The sequence below is a fragment of the Sminthopsis crassicaudata genome, chromosome 2 (genome assembly GCF_048593235.1).
Source record: "Sminthopsis crassicaudata isolate SCR6 chromosome 2, ASM4859323v1, whole genome shotgun sequence".
In the NCBI taxonomy this organism is placed as follows: domain Eukaryota; kingdom Metazoa; phylum Chordata; class Mammalia; order Dasyuromorphia; family Dasyuridae; genus Sminthopsis; species Sminthopsis crassicaudata.
Genome location: NC_133618.1, coordinates 519,921,420 through 519,937,979, shown reverse-complemented (window position 1 = coordinate 519,937,979; position 16,560 = coordinate 519,921,420). Strand labels below are relative to the sequence as shown.

General features: G+C 34.7%; 1 protein-coding gene across 2 annotated transcripts in view; it reads left to right on the top strand.

Moving 5' to 3' along the window:
* Positions 1 to 16,560, top strand: part of FBN1 (fibrillin 1) — a 267,909-nt gene that overhangs the window by 176,926 nt on the left and 74,423 nt on the right. For both annotated transcript variants that reach the window (XM_074294433.1, XM_074294434.1), the window contains exons 20-30: positions 1,811 to 1,930; positions 2,189 to 2,326; positions 3,393 to 3,443; positions 5,913 to 6,038; positions 8,555 to 8,785; positions 9,873 to 9,998; positions 10,117 to 10,245; positions 10,670 to 10,795; positions 10,884 to 11,009; positions 12,679 to 12,801; positions 16,350 to 16,475. In XM_074294433.1, the coding sequence (XP_074150534.1) occupies positions 1,811 to 1,930; positions 2,189 to 2,326; positions 3,393 to 3,443; positions 5,913 to 6,038; positions 8,555 to 8,785; positions 9,873 to 9,998; positions 10,117 to 10,245; positions 10,670 to 10,795; positions 10,884 to 11,009; positions 12,679 to 12,801; positions 16,350 to 16,475 (1,422 nt within the window). The remainder of the gene's footprint in view (positions 1 to 1,810; positions 1,931 to 2,188; positions 2,327 to 3,392; positions 3,444 to 5,912; positions 6,039 to 8,554; positions 8,786 to 9,872; positions 9,999 to 10,116; positions 10,246 to 10,669; positions 10,796 to 10,883; positions 11,010 to 12,678; positions 12,802 to 16,349; positions 16,476 to 16,560) is intronic.

Genomic DNA, 16,560 nt, shown 5'->3' with positions numbered 1-16,560 from the left:
TTTCATGAGAAAACTGAGGCCCAGAGAAATTAAGCAATTTATTTAGAGTCACAAAGCTTACGCATGGCAAGCTTGATCCTTGAGCTCAGCTTTACTGAATTCCAGGTCTGTAGTAGAAGCAGGAGAATCAGTCATATGTAGTGGCAAGAAAATTGTATTTGAAGTTGGGAAAATTTGTTTCAAATACTTACTAAACTATGTGAATGAGCAAATCACCTAACCTGACTGAACCATAGATCCCCTTAGGCACATAATCATCATGTCCTAATCTCAAAGAATACTCATTTAGGCTGCCTCCTGTCTGGCCCTCTTGCTCTTCTGAGATCAATGAGGCTTCATGTACATGCCAGTCAGATATCTTGCAAGTTTGTTTCAATTAGATTCCGAACTAAAATTAAAATACTGAGATATACCAGCACAAAATATACATTAACTTTTTAAAAAAATAGGCTTTTAATGGCACTAATATAATTTATGGCTAAAGGAAAAAGAAATAACAAGAACTTTAGTCTTGAAGTTTACATAATTTACACTTTTTTCTTCTTTTTTTATTATAGCTTTTTATTTGTAAGATATATGCATGGGTAATTTTTCAACATTGACAATTAATTGCAAAGCATTTTGTCCAATTTTTCCCCTCCTTCCCCCCACTTTCTCCCCCAGATGGCAGGCTGACCAATACATGTTAAATATGTTAAAGTATGTGTTAAATACAATATATGTATACATGTTCAAACGGTTGTTTTACTGTACAAAAAGAATCAGATTTTAAAATAGTGTACAATCAGCCTGTGAAGGAAATCAAGAATGCAGGTGGACAAAAATAGAGGGATTGGGAATTCTGTGTAGTAGTTCATACTCATTTCCCAGAGTTCTTTCTCTGGGTGTAGCTGATTAAAAAATTTACACTTTCTGTAGCATCATGCCATGAATTTTATTTTTTGTACATCAGTGGGAAATAAATATATGAATTTTGTGGAATATTGTTTTGAGTTTTATGAAGATCAGCACTAGGACCCAGATCCACATAGCCTCTCTAGCCAAGACTTGCCTCCCTTCAGTCTGCACAATTCAGGACTCTTTTCCTCACTTTAAATAGAATTTCCTTTCACAAGTGGAGTTTCCAAACATAGCTTAGTCTGCCCTAAGATTCACACATGAACATCCCCTTTGAGCCATTCTTGCTTTGGTATCATTTCTCCCATTTACCAGGTCAAATGAATGCCTTTTTCTCTTTCCACATAGCCACTCAAACTAAACACCTTGGATTAGCATAAACCCTTCATTTAATTACAGAATTAAATGATCCACCAGTTACTTCCTGATGTCCTAAGTCAGTAGGAGGAGGTGTTAATTTACCATCACGGAGAGCAATAAACCCTTTACTCTCAGTTTAGCTGCCCCTTCTTCAAAATGTATCATTACATTGACTTGACATTCTCACATCATTCAGCAGCATAAAATAATTAAAGGTGGATGAGAATCTCTGATTTCATTAAAAGATTTGCCTAGGGTTTCATAGCCAATAGAGGAAGGACTCGCACTTTGGTGTTCCATGTAACTAAGCCAGGTCTTACCGTGCTACCTCTCAATGAAAGAAAATGGAAGATTTGTTCTGGCTGTAAGGATTGAAGCGGAATTTAGGAATCTATGTTAAATATGTACAAACTCACTGCTTTGGACATTTTAGATAACTTAGAAAAAAGAATCTTTTGAGTCTCCTTTCTTGAGAACACAAGATAGCAAATGAAGTCATTTATTCATCCCTGAAATTAGCTTTAGCCACAAAATAAATATATTTTTGTTTCAGATATTGATGAATGTGAATCAAGTCCTTGTGTTAATGGAGTATGCAAAAACACCCTTGGTTCTTTTGTTTGTGAATGTTCTTCTGAAAGTACTTTGGATGCAACAAAAACTATCTGCATAGGTATGATTGCTTAAATTTTATATTTATTCTTTTCATGGATTAAATATATTTAATGCCACTTAACACAAAAGGAGTCACTAATTATGCAGAAACTGAGATTTTATGATCATTATGGTAAAGCCAGTTATATTTCAAACTACTATTTATGTGGTGGTAACTTTTATGTACTTTTAAGTAGCATGTTCAATTACATTTTTGATGCATGAATCTAAGTAATATATTTTAAAATGTTTTGAATCCTTCCTCTTTCCTATTTAGAAACAATTAAAGGTACTTGTTGGCAGAGTATTGTTGATGGAAGATGTGAAATCAATATCAATGGAGCCACATTGAAGTCACAATGCTGTTCTTCACTGGGTGCTGCCTGGGGAAGTCCATGCACTCCTTGTCAAACAGGTAACAAATATGACTTTACTCCTTAGCCCCATTCTCTTATCTTTACTTTTATTCAGTGGCTAAAAGGCTACACTCCTTTTAGAGATAATGGTTTTCTTTTTTTTCCTATTCCATCCAAATTCATAAAAGCAAAATAGGTAAGCAAGTGGACCTGATGTGTCTACATCAGTCAGCTTGAGCACATAGGAAAGATAAATGTTTCCAAGTACTTAAAAATAACAGTCTGATTAGGAGTCAAAGCCTAGGTTGATGACATTATTTCAAGTTCTGATCTATATTTTATAGAAATTATTGATCCTGTTACCAATGGAAAAGTTGTGATGTTGGGTTTCTTCCCTAATAAGGTTGAACAAAAAGTTTACGATGGCAATAACATTTATATTGATATTATAAAGGAAAATAAATGGCAAGGACTATAGTTTACCTATTCTTATAATGTTGTCACATCATTAATTCTGGCTTTTATACACAATTGAGAAAGAATATGAGTTGTTTTGAGGTCTTCCCAAAGATGCTATAGACAGGTCAAAAAAATCCTAACATTTGGAAAGAAATTGAATTAAATTGCCTTAACTGCACTACAGGAAAAATTCCAGTGTTGAAATTCTGTTATTTGAAAAGTTGTGTTTGAGAAACTTGTACATCATTTAGGTTTTTTGGTGTATAAAGTTCTTGCCATGGGAATTCTGAAGATTGTGAAGTCTCTGTGTCCCTCAGCATTTACCAAATTTTTCATGATGTATTTAGAATAATCCTGTAGTGTAGTTCATATTTTAAGGTTAGTTGCTCTTAAGAAATCTACAGCCATTTATTCTCTTAAACTTCACTTTATCGTGTTATATTAAGGGTACCTTGGGGAAATGAGCAGGAGGCAAAGAGACACATCTCATTATTAATCTTCCACGCCTATACAATCTCAGAAAATGCTTTTAAGTGATCTCAGACTTATTCATAGGAACAAAATCCAGTTCATGTTCCAGTTGCTCTTTCGTGTTTGGTACACTATGTCATAACCACAGAGTCTGGAGTTCAATATTCCAAATTTGTATATTTATTTTTTTTACAGACCCAATATGTGCTAAGGGGTACTCAAGAATTAAAGGAACACAGTGTGAAGGTATTTATTGTTATTTATAAACTGTAAATTACTCTTCATGGGAAGAATGTGTTAAGGTTGCCATGTAACTGTACAATGCAAAATATGAAGTGAAAGAAAAGAACAATAAAAGGACAGATGTTAATTTCACAATCCTTCATTCATTCAGTGGCCAGAGAATAAGGAGATTTTAAATGTGTTAGTCCCATTCTTAGTTTATAGTAACTGCTGATTTCAAAACACTGTTTCTGAAGATGGAAACAAAAAGTAGTTTTTAAGGAGGGTATAGAACATTTTTTGTTGTTATTGTGTTGTGTGGTCACACACTAATGTGCATTACTCTTTTCATCTTCTCCATAAGTCTGAGTGGGCTTCTTCAGTCTTCTGTTCCACTCATACAAAATCCCAGATAGCCATAGGTCATCATGACTAACACAACCTGACATGACACGGCAGCTGAAATATTTTAAAAAACAACAATTAGTCCCATATGTGGGACGAAAAGAAGGCTTTTTTTGTTAAAATAAAGGAACACCACAACCCCCTCCCAAGCTCTTGCCTTCCAAATGATGACTGAATTTTTTGGCACTTTCCTAATCCAGACTCACTGTACATAACTTAGATGACCTCAACAGAACATTTCAGTGCATGTAAGTGACCAGGAAAAAAAAAAAAGAAGGTGACCCGCTACCTATTCCTATTCACAATGAAAAGCATAGGACATTTTTTCCAATATTCCTCTGTGGGAAAATTATTTTTCCAAGACATCCGATTTTCATCATTTCCTTAATCAGTTTATAGCTTGATTACACCGAGAAGGACATCATATGGTCACAACTCAGCATCTTCCAAAGAGTATTCCTTTTTCTACCAAGATGCATGATTTCCCCAAATAAGAGGAAGAATGATACATTTGGGATAAAATAAAAGAACACAAACAAACACTGTTAATTTCTATTTCCCCTTCTTACCTGGAGTCATTGAAAACTCATCAGAAATAGTGATCCCATTATGTAGTTAGTAGGCAGTTACACCTTTTCCCATTATTACTTTAGGCAGCCTCACTATCTGATAGTCGGTTCTGAAGGAGTAAGACTGCTAATGGGGAAGATAAAAAATTAAATAGAAGAAAAACCTTAGCTATACCTAGCCCAATTTCACCATAAATAAATTTTCTTTATCTTCTCTATTCCCTAAACTGGAAGTACAAATTTACTTTGATGTTTTGGGGTGTTTTTTATTCTCTTTGTTCTGTTCCCATATAAAGTGCCACAAGTGTACTTTTAGTTCAAGAATTAAGTTCAGGAGCAGCTAGGTGGTGCGGTGGATAGAACACCAGCCCTGAAGTTAGGAGGACCTAAGTTCAAATCTGGTCTCAGACACTTAACACTTCCTCGCTGTGTGACCTTGGGCAAGTCACTTAACCCCAATTGCCTCAGCAAAAAAAAAAAAAAAAAAAGAAAGAAAGAAAGAAAGAAAGAAAGAAAGAAAGAAAGAAAAAAGAATTAAGTTCAGGTAGTGGTTCCTGGGAAGTAAGTGTATATTTCAGACCAGTTAATTAACTGACATCTTCCACTCATCTTACTTAGCATGGAGATGCTAAGAATGAAATATATTCCTTGAGAATTTTTTTTACTCACTGAAAATGTTCAAATTTAGGTCACGTTGTTTTGAATGACAACATTGCTTCCTGTCATTATCATTATTGCATATTGTCTTTAAGAATATTAAAATCACTAACTACTTCCCTTTACTTCTGCATGGTTTGTTTGAAAAAATACTGGATTAGAAATTAAGAGGCCTAGGATCTGATACTATTTAACTTTTAATTTCTACAAACCTTAGCTTTTTCATTAATTTTTCATTAAATTAGAGATCATAATTTTCCCCTGTCTCCCTAAATCTATTTTAAGCATCTGATATGAACACTATATTAGGCAACATAGTATGGGGGAATATGACTATAAAATATCCATAGTCCCCATCCTCAGGAGGCTAAGAGTTTAAGCTACTTCATAGAATTGTTGTGGAGTTCAGACAACTTTGTACATGTAAGCACTTTGTAAGCTTTAGATCCCTCTACAAAAACTTAGAATGCTGGCCTGTTTAGTTCAGGACTTTTTGATGTTAGGAAGCATATCATATAGCATATCCCTGTTTTAACAGGCCTGTAAGGCTCTAAGAGCTGTTTTTTAAGAATTGTTGTTAGTTCCATCATCCCTAAATTGAAAATCACTTAATTGTTTCGTTTTATGGCAATGTTTGGAACCGTTTCTGATTCAATACCATAGTGATTCCACTGGAGTAGGTTTTATTTTTTATTTTTTGACAAATTAATTTATTTGCAGCTTAGAAAAGAAAGACACTGGGAAAATGAGTTGGAGGGTAACTTAGTGTACCAGTGCTAGAAAGGGGTACCTTTTTTAAATAGAATGTAATGCTGTGATTTTGTGTAAATATGTGTCTATGTTTCGTTTTTTTCCCCTTCAGATATAGATGAATGTGCTGTATTCCCTGGAGTGTGCAAAAATGGCCACTGTGTCAACACTTTGGGATCATTTGTTTGCCAATGCCCCAGTGGGATGACTTTGGATCTCACAGGAAGAATCTGCCTTGGTATGTATTTCTTTCTTCACTTCATACTTATGTACCTTTTTTTTTTTTACAGATTGCAAAATTTCAATGATTCAAAATGCAGATAAATCTCACAAAGCACAAGAATTTTCATTGATAATCATCTCCTGATACTCTGGGCATATGGGGTTTGGTCCCAAACTTCATTCTTCATGATCAGAGATCTCACCAATTAATAGAGGCTTTTGCCTTTGCAGTACCTACTTTATAGGAAACTATAGATCATGTTAATTGTGATAATTCTTAATCCTGCAAAGTCTTTAAACAAACTTTAAGTAAGTCTAAGTAGCAGAGGATTCTGAAAATACCACCTAAGCTATTGTTGGGTATTGGGTGATTTGTGATTAGTTGCCAAACACAGATGTTACTTGTAGCAGTGATAGAAGCTTGGGAAGGAGTTCCCTCTGGATACTAGTAGTGGTAATCCTCTGTGCCCTGAATGCCTCCCCAACATTTTTAGGGCCCTAACAGGAACAGTTTTAGAGAAATTATCACTGGTGCCGGAGTCACAAGTCTTTTGACATGGGAGATGTGTCCAGATCTATAGTGTATCTGAAACCATATAATAGTGAGCAGAATCTTATGGGGATTCTGCTGTATTTAATTAAAGGATTTGGATCACTTAAAAAGCAGTGTGGTCTAAAGGATGGAATTTCAATAGTTGGAATGGAAGCCTGAGGTTTCATTCATTGCTGTGGAAGGTCAGTTAATCTCATTCCAAACCCCAGTTTCTTAATCTATAATGAACCCCAAGGCCTTAAGTGAAAGGGGCTCTGATGTGTTATTTTGTGATTATTTTTAAATTCTCCTTTTTAGTGGTGAAAACCTAAATGAAGAATTGCCAAGGGGATGCTTCAGAAAGCTCTATTTATATTATCTAGAATTCAGATATTTAGATGAGTATTTGTTACTAGTAGAGGGTAACTGGAAAAGAAAGGGAACATCACTATGGTGTTTTTCATTAGTATATTTAAAAGAATAAGTGAATTCATCTGTTCTTTACCATGACCTTGTAAAATGGGCAGGACAAGTATTACTATCTTTGTTACTTCCAGATAAAGAATCTACAGCTCATAAAATCAGTCTCTTTCTGATGGTTACTCAACTTTTGAGGTGTGGAAAATGAATTAGAGCCCAGATCTTAGCCTAGTGTTCCTTTTCCTGCACCATAGCTCTCTATGAATTTGGTTTCATAAATAGATAATATTTCTTGTTTGTATTTAAAGTTCTGTACAACCTGGCTCCTTCCAGCCTTTCCCATCTCCTTATGCATAATTTACTTCTACTCCTTCTGAAATCCAGCCATACTGACTATTCTACCTGCTTAGAATTCAGTTCTCCTAATCTCTATTTCTGGTTGTCTTCAGAAACCTCTCTAGAACTCTCTCTTGATCTCTTCCATTTCTTGTGTATTCATTCCCTCAGCTGCCATGTATTATTTATATATGTATTTTTGTAATGTATATTTTGTCTCTCTCATTAGAAAGAGGGACTGATTTTGCTTTTGTTTTGTTTTGTTTTTGTATCCCTGTTGCTTCCCTCTATGCCTTATACAGAGAAAGTTAATAAACTTTAAAAATGCTTAATGATTGATTGTACACAGGAGTGTGTAGGTTACTGTAAATGTTTGTGGAAATATGTTTAGGAGTGGAAAGTACGAATTTTGTTTGGCTTCTTATCCCTTCATTCTAGGGGATACCCACAGGAGATTGAATCATAATTAGTTATGGGTTGCTTGCCAAACTCATTGAGAGTATCCTGTTGAATTGTGTGAAGCCGCTGCTCCTATAGTCTGGAACTTCTTGTTCTAATCCTGCCTCAGAATTAAGTGACTGGGTCTTGAGCCAATCATTTCATCTCTCTGAGCATCAGTTTTCTAATCAGTAAATTGAGAGGATTGCAGTTAATGACCTCTGAGGCCCTTTCACCTCTAAATCTATGATCCCCTACAATTTATGACCTTTCATTTGCAATCATCCTACTTTCCACCTCTGCCCAGTTTTCAGAGAATCTTTTCTTTCTTTGTCATTCCCATTCTCAAAACACACATGCTTCCATTGAGTAGAAGGTGCTAGTGCTAGCTTGAGATTGTCCTACCTAGCATAGGTTATTTTCAGGTAAACCAGTAGATCACCTTCTGTTTGTAGGAATTAACATTATGTACATCTGTAGGAATGAGAAACACTGAAATGAATTTTGTGATGAGAGCATAAAGCCCACTGAATGGACAGAGGACAGAAGAGCCTTTTCTCTTCTATTTGACAGATACAATACAATACTTGAGAATTTGTGGTCAGTAAGGCAAGGGAACCTTCATGTACTGAAGATTTCCATTAGCAAATCTGGTCTCTTACTGTAGGAGAAGTTTCAGTTTAAACCAATGTAAATTTAATTAAGTGCATCTTTTGTGCAAAGCACTGTACTTACCTAAACGGCAGTGGCCTTTTAGCTTCAAAAATAAGGTGATATTTTCCAACTTACTTTCATTCACTTAACAGATATCCGCTTAGAAACTTGCTATCTGAAACATGAAGATGAGGAATGCTCTTTGCCTGTTGCTGGCCGACACCGAATGGATGCCTGCTGCTGTTCTGTTGGGGCTGCTTGGGGCAGTGTAGAATGTGAGGAGTGTCCTCTGAGAAATACCCCTGAATATGATGCTCTTTGCCCTAGAGGGCCTGGATTTGCCACAAGAGGAGAGATAATAAATGGAAAACCTTTCTTCAAAGGTAAAGTATTCATAAAAGTTGATTTAACCCAACAGCTGTAAGTAATCCAGAACTAATTTATCTGGGCCTATGGAAAAGAGATAGTTGTCTATCCAAATTAACACTACTTAGAATGTATCCTTGTACTAGGTTTGTATTGGCTGTTCATTTTTACCCAGAATATCTTTCATGTTTGATTTTTAAAAAGGAACTTTTCATCATTATATCTTGTAACTTGATTGAAATGCAAAAATTTGAAACTAACATATATATGCCACTTCATTTGTTCAATCTATAAAAGAGCATGTATTGTTTTGTTAGGGGGTAAGAATTATTTTGGGATAAGAAGGAATATTACTCTCATTAAAATTGTTAAATTTCATTCATTATTTTCTTAATGACTCTTAAATGTCTTTTAAATAAATTCAAAGGAACTTAAATTATCCATCCTTAAAGGACTAAGGTACATTATTGCCTTCAGAGAACAAGATGTTCTTGAGATTTAATTTAACTTTTCACTAGCCACCTATGCCCAATTCCTTCCCTGTTAATATAATCTGTTAACAAAGTTACGTGGAACTTATTATGCATTTCTTGAGTCCCAGGTGCTTCTTTCAGAAATGACTCTTGGAAGTGTGATACCGTAGGAGGAATATAAATAGCATGTATATCATATATTTTTTCTTTTTCTTATATGAGGTAGTTGGTTGAATTTGGAATAGGTAGAGAAGGAAAAGGAATGGGATGGAATAAGAATTTATATCACACCTGCTATGTGCTGGGCACTGTGCTGAGCATTTCGCAAATGTTTCATTTTATTCTCACAGCAACCTTGTTTAGTTCCTCATTTTACAGTTGAGGAACTGAGGTAGACATAGATGTGACTTGCCTGGGTCATATAGCTAGTAAATGTCTGGAGCTGGATTTGAAATCAGATCCTCCTAACTCCAAGCCCAGCACTGTATCTACTGTACTATGCAGTTACCTAAATGTGTTCTAAGATATACATGGAACCTTGGTTGAATTAGATATCTTTTGAGTTTGAAATGTGGGCACTTTGAAATTCTCAATTACTGAAATATTTAACCATATTTATTTTTTCCTGAAGATATAAATGAATGCAAAATGATCCCAAGTTTATGTACACATGGCAAATGCAGAAATACCATCGGCAGCTTTAAATGCAGGTGTGATAATGGTTTTGCTCTCGATTCTGAAGAAAGGAACTGCACAGGTTAGTAAATTGAAATTCAATGAAGAGAGATATCTTTTAAATCATTTTTATCTGTTTAGAGTTCTCCAAGAATTTAATTTTCTCTGATGTATTATTGGTACCAATTGCATTTGCACAGATATTGATGAATGCCGGATATCTCCTGATTTGTGTGGCCAAGGCATCTGTGTGAATACCCCAGGAGACTTTAGATGCGAGTGCTTTGATGGATATGAAAGTGGATTTATGATGATGAAGAACTGCATGGGTATGTTCACAACCATTTTTCACAGAACACTTTTCAGGGCAAGCAGAAAGGTTCACCTGCCCTTGACTCTTGACATTTGCTCACTCTGTTGTCTATTGTCCTTAGCATAGTTGATGAAGCTGGAACCTAGCAACAGAAGATGGTTTAGCCAGGTGTGCCCACTGGGACACAGGGGAGCAAATAGAAAGACAATATCCAAGGAACTAAGCTCATGTTGCCTTGATTGTGAAGGTGATAATACTGAGGCATTTGAGGGATAAGGAATTTGAGAGGACAGTTCTGGGTATTTGAAGAATGAACTAAACAACCAAGTGAAAAACCAAGCACTGCAAAAGAGAAGGAAAAAGTATTAGGGTAATGAGAAGAGATGACATTGAGATGACTGACTCCTGCATTGTTTTTTGTTTGTTTTTATATTTTACAGATATTGATGAATGTCAGAGAGACCCTCTTCTTTGTCGAGGTGGCACATGCCTAAATACAGAAGGAAGTTATCGATGCGAGTGCCCTCCTGGCCATCAAATGGCTCCTAATATCTCAGCCTGTATAGGTAAGGCAACAGTTTCCCCTGCTGAGTTCTATCTTTCAGATACAAGAAGCATGAATTTTTATTCTTTTTTTCTTCCTATTTTCAACAGACATCAATGAGTGTGACCTAAGTGTTAACCTCTGCAGAAATGGCCGCTGTGTGAACTTGATTGGGAAGTACCAATGTGCTTGCAATCCAGGCTACCATGCCACACCTGATAAACTGTTTTGTGTTGGTAAGCTCTGAAATCTGCCCAGGAAACTCTCTTTCCCTAATACCATAGTAATAGAACTTTGTTCCTATAAACAACTCATTTGTCTTAAACTTACATAAAAATTATATATAAATCCCTTTATAGTTCATTAATCTTTAATTTCTTTTCCTATAAAATGAGGTCAAAGATCTTCAATCTCTTGCTTTTTTGATTCTTTGACACATGCACCCACGATCCTCTGATATTTCCATTACTTGTACCTTTTCAAAGAATTATTAGTGTCAAAAGGGAGCCAGTTATATTGAATAGAAAACTGGTCTTGGAATCAGGGGGACCCGGGTTCAAGTGCTGCCTCTGACAGATGCTAGGTGTAACCCTAGACAAATCAAACCTCTCATTGTTTCTGCCAACTCTGCAGTTAGAAGTTACTAAAAAGCTGCTGATAAGCCTTTCCAGAGGAAGTTCCTCAGAGGCATTTGGTCAAGTTAGTTATTTGGTTTTTTTTTTAAAAGATGAAATTTGTAGAATGTTTCAAGATCTATTAAGGCCCATTTGGGTTATACAAGTTTGAATTGTATATAATAGTTTGTATATTATTTTATGCACATGTCAAATCAAAACAGCAAGCAATTTTAAACAGTTGCTCTGTTTAAATGGATGCCATAATTATTAAAAAAAAAAAAAAAAGCATAGCATGCAGTCTTTGCTTCTCAGAGCTTAAGGTCTAAAGCACCAATTCTCCAAATGTGGTCTACAAGGTCAAAACTATTTTCATAATAATAATGTAGTTTAATTTTAATATGATAAATATCAGATGGTATAACTTACATAAATAAAAGCTCTTTGGGCAGCCCTCACTAATTTTAAAGGAGTCTTGAGACCAAGCATTAGAAAACTTCTTATTTAGAGTCGTCTTTAGTTAAATAGTTAGCTGAGATGTTGGAGCATTTTTTAGGACTTTGCAAACCTTGCTCTATTCTCATGCTTATTATGAAAATATGAAGTAATTTCATCTTTATGAGCCTCAGTTTCCTCATAAGTAAGATAACAATATTTTGCCTGCCAATCTCAGAGAGCTGTTTAAGATACCCTTATATATGGAAAAGTGCTTTACTATATTCTGTATTATTGCTAAGGTATGCTGACTTTGAGTATGAAATAGATGTTAGGTCTAGTACTAATTGGAGCTCTAGTCATGGCAGTTTCTTTGAGAACTCCTCGTTGAATTAAGTCTTGGGAAGACTTATAAAGACAGCACCATTGTTTTAACAAATGAACCCCCAAATCAAACTGAACCTCAGAAGATACTGCCAACTTTCGCCTGGTTTGGGTTGGAAACCATGCATAACTGCCAAGTCTCACATGGTTTCCACCCGAAACCATAATTCAGCCCAAATTCTTCTGAAACATGGCCCAGGCCAACTAAGAACTCAGCCCAGGTTCTTGTAAAGGTTTGTAGACCTCAGCCAACCCCTCCGTGGATCTGGACTGAATTTCAGGTTTGTAACTTCATCTGTATCAAGAATCATTTCATCCCACTGCCCATTGCTGTAGTTGAGAATTATTTCCAATGCTCCTAAATTTTATCCTTAGTTGATATATATTGTCCATCTTTGCAAACCTTAAGGATGGCCCATAATGGTTAAGCATAAAAAAAATGTAACATTATGTTTTTATTTTTTTCCTCCAGATATTGATGAATGTAGCATAATGAATGGAGGCTGTGACACCTTCTGCACCAACTCTGAAGGCAGTTATGAATGCAGCTGTCGACAGGGATTTGCACTTATGCCAGATCAGAGATCTTGCACTGGTAAAATTCATTTTTAACATTATATTGGGATTAAAATGGATTTCTTAATTAAGGTTAATAAATCTTGTTTCAGACTCCTATAAGCCTAAGAAACTGGAAGAGAATCAGTGTTAAGAGCAATATGTATTGTTTGGCTAGCTACTTTAGATAAAGAATAGGATGTAGCAGAAAAAGCATTATCTTTAGAGGGAACAGAGTTTAGTTATGTTAATGCAGAGTTATAGAAAACTCTTTTAGGCAAATCATTTACCCTCTCTGGACCTCAGTTTCCTCATCTGTAAAATGAAGAAATTGGATTAGATAGCTACTAGGGTTTCATTTCAGCTGAAAATCTATGATTTCTTGACATACTTTTAAAGTGATGAGGTCTTCTTAAGATCCAAACATAATAAATATTTCAGTTGAACAGATAGTTATTGTAGAAAAGATTTACTTTCTTTTCTGCAATATGTCCATCATTTACTGTTACAATATTTCAAAAAGGATTGTGGTAAATCTACATTGAATTAAATGGGACTCCTCTTAAATGACCCATACAGTTGGCTTCAGGATCAAAGGCATAATGTTTCACAAAAGAAGATGAAAATATGCATGTGACAAGTTGGAGAGATATCATTTTTATGTTTTGGCAAGTCTAAGTACCCTAAAGTTCAAAATCCCTTTTCAAGACTTAGATAAGTGCTCTTCAGAGCACCAAAGAACCCTCTATCCATGAGCTTTTAAAGAACAACAAAAGTATTCCCTATGATGATTCAGTATAAATAGCCATATCTTCATTCTACCAGGCATCTAGATGAAAAGAAAATACCAAGTTTTATGTGTGACTTTTTCTACACATTCTACAATGTTGGGCTGTTTTTCATTTGTTTTGCCTAATTTGAAATATTCATTTATAGAGAAGCAATTAAATTTTTTACCTTTCTCAGACATTTTGTTGCACAAAAATAATAGTTCTTACTTCAAAACCTTCCCTAAATCCCCACTGTGCCACATCCTGATATAAAGACTCTCAAAAGCTCTGCCAGCCCTGGCAGTTCTTATAAAGCTTAAGAGACTGAGTATAGGCTCACTTACTGGCCACCTGTCTGTCTTCGTGAGGGCCAGTTTGTCTAAATTTAGAGAGGCTTCTCATGAGAAAGTTGGCCAATGGGTTATGAATTGTTTTGTATCATAGCAACTCATTAATCTGTCCAATGATGTGTGGAAGAGTTGTGATCTGTGTTGGCAGAATTAAATCATGGGTCATTTGAAGTATTTACGTAAATATAACTAATCAAGATGAAATATGTTTGGATATTATAAAATCTGAAAGTCTTCATTTTCTCTTTAGCTTTTAGGCATGCTAATCCTTTAAGTATTCCAAGAACAGCCAGGTGTTTAATGTCATTACTTAATCATTTATACCTTTTTTATATTTAAAAATGTGCAAATTGGATATGCTAATGCAGACTCAGATAAAGCTTCTTCAGAGCCAGATGTTTTTTTCAAATGCCTGCAACTTATATTTAACGTAGTAACAGTTGTATGCTTGGAATCAGAGGCAAAGAAAAAAGCATTGAGGTAAAAGCTTTTTTTAATTAATTGTCACATAGTTTGGACAAGTGAATGACCATTTAGAGAAATCAAGAATGAGTTGTGATTCTTAATTTGTCCCCAAAATATTTTCAAAGTTAGGATTTATAGTAATTTTTAAACCTTACCTTAATGGGAAAGTTGTTTTGTTTTGTTTTGTTTTTTTGTTTTTTTGTTGTTGTTGTTGTTGTTGTTGTTGTTTTGGAGAAAATTCATTTCCTTTAAGATGAAGGATTCATAAACTCAGCAGTGTAGATAAATTATTATTTCCAATGACTTGTGGCCAAAGAATATTTGCTTCTAGTGCATGTCATAAACTAAAAATACATTTGTTTGTTGAAAAATCATTGATCACAGATGTTTAGAACACAAACTTAAAGTGAAAAATAGGCTTAGATATTTTTTTTTACTCTGAGGTGGAATTTTGAATCAAAATGGTGATAACTTTACAAAAGCTTGTTGTCATATTTCCCTATCTTATGGCCATGATTAAAGTCTTTATTATCTCTGCAAGAAACAGAATGAGTAGAATAAAATGTGGAGTTAGCATTTATTAGACTCTTAACTTATTACATTCAAATTATTGGTTTCATTGTATGAACACCTATATGTGTTGGTCAATTCTCAGCTATTCTTAAAGAAGATTTGGAATCATCCTTGTAGACCTAGTAGAACATACATCTTGAAAGTATAATCACACTACATAGAAGAGAATTAATATATAGTTTTGATATTTGCAACTACAAGAAAGTTCACTGATATACTTCTTCCTCAGCCTTTTCTGTAGTAAAAAAATTGTTATCTATTGAACTAAGATTTGAACACATTCCAAACTTGACTGGTCCTTTGAGAATAAATATACAGTCTATTTCCCAGCATCCAGTAAAAGCATTTCCAAATGTGGTATAAGAACTTGCAGAATTTGTATTTTGCTAGAATTGCCTTAGAGAAATCAAAGCTACTTCCCCATTGTGATGAAGCATCTTAGTAGAGAAAAGGAAAATGATTCTTAGATATTTTTAAAAACAGTTAAATGCAGATAGGATAATAGTAATATAACAAAATTTTAACCAGGTATAAGAACTATCTTGTGTCACAAATGACATTAATGCTGATGACTTGATAAAATTCCATCTTTTTCCCCCAGATAATTTGATCTGCTTTTAATTTTTTGGATAAAATTTCATTTGTACCTGAAAGATTACAGTAGATTTCAAGCTCAATAGAAGCCAATTACAGCCCAAAAAAAAGAGAAAGAAAGAAAAAGAAAAGAAAAACTAGTGTCATCTTGGGTTACATTAAGACTTGCAGGCTTCAGAAATAAAGAGGTGGTAGTTCTGTTGTACTGTGTTGTTCATGCTACAGCTAAACTATTAGGTTAATTTCTTAAGCATTATATTTTAGGAGTTAATAAGCTGGGAAGATGTCCCAAGAGGGATAACCAGAATAATCAAGTGCTGTGAATTTCATGATAGTTTGTTGAAGGAACTGAGGATTTAGCCTGAAGAAAGGAGTAAGTTGGGATGGAATGGACAGAGTAAGGGAATAATAACTTATCTTAAATATTTGAGGGGCAGGCACATGCAAAATGAATTATACTTGTTCTGCTTACTTCAAACAACAAAATTAAAAGAAATATCTAGAAATTGTAAAGGAAAAAAACTAAATTTGATGTAAGGAAAAACTTAATTAGTTAAAGAGCTGTCCAAAAGTAGGACTTACTATCTTGTCAAGGAGTTTTATACTCACAGGAGGTCTTCAAGCAAAGTCTAGAAGACAACTTGTCATGTATATTGTAGAAAAGATTCGGATATAATTTGTACTAAGTAGCTATTGAAGCCTTTTCTAAGTCTGAAATTTTAGGATTCATTTCTCTGCTGGAAGAAAAATGTTTTATATTTGTTATGATTTTTTATGTACTTCATAATGAAATATACATATCAATTCAATTTTGTGGGTTTTTTTTTCCTTTGTAGACATTGATGAGTGTGAAGATAACCCTAATATTTGTGATGGAGGTCAGTGTACAAACATACCTGGAGAGTATAGGTGCCTGTGCTATGATGGGTTCATGGCATCTGAGGACATGAAGACATGTGTAGGTAAGTCAAAAAGACCAATATTTCTTTTTTCTTAACACAGTTGCTTACTTTACAGTAAGGTAAGCAAAGAAAGTAGATAATAAAT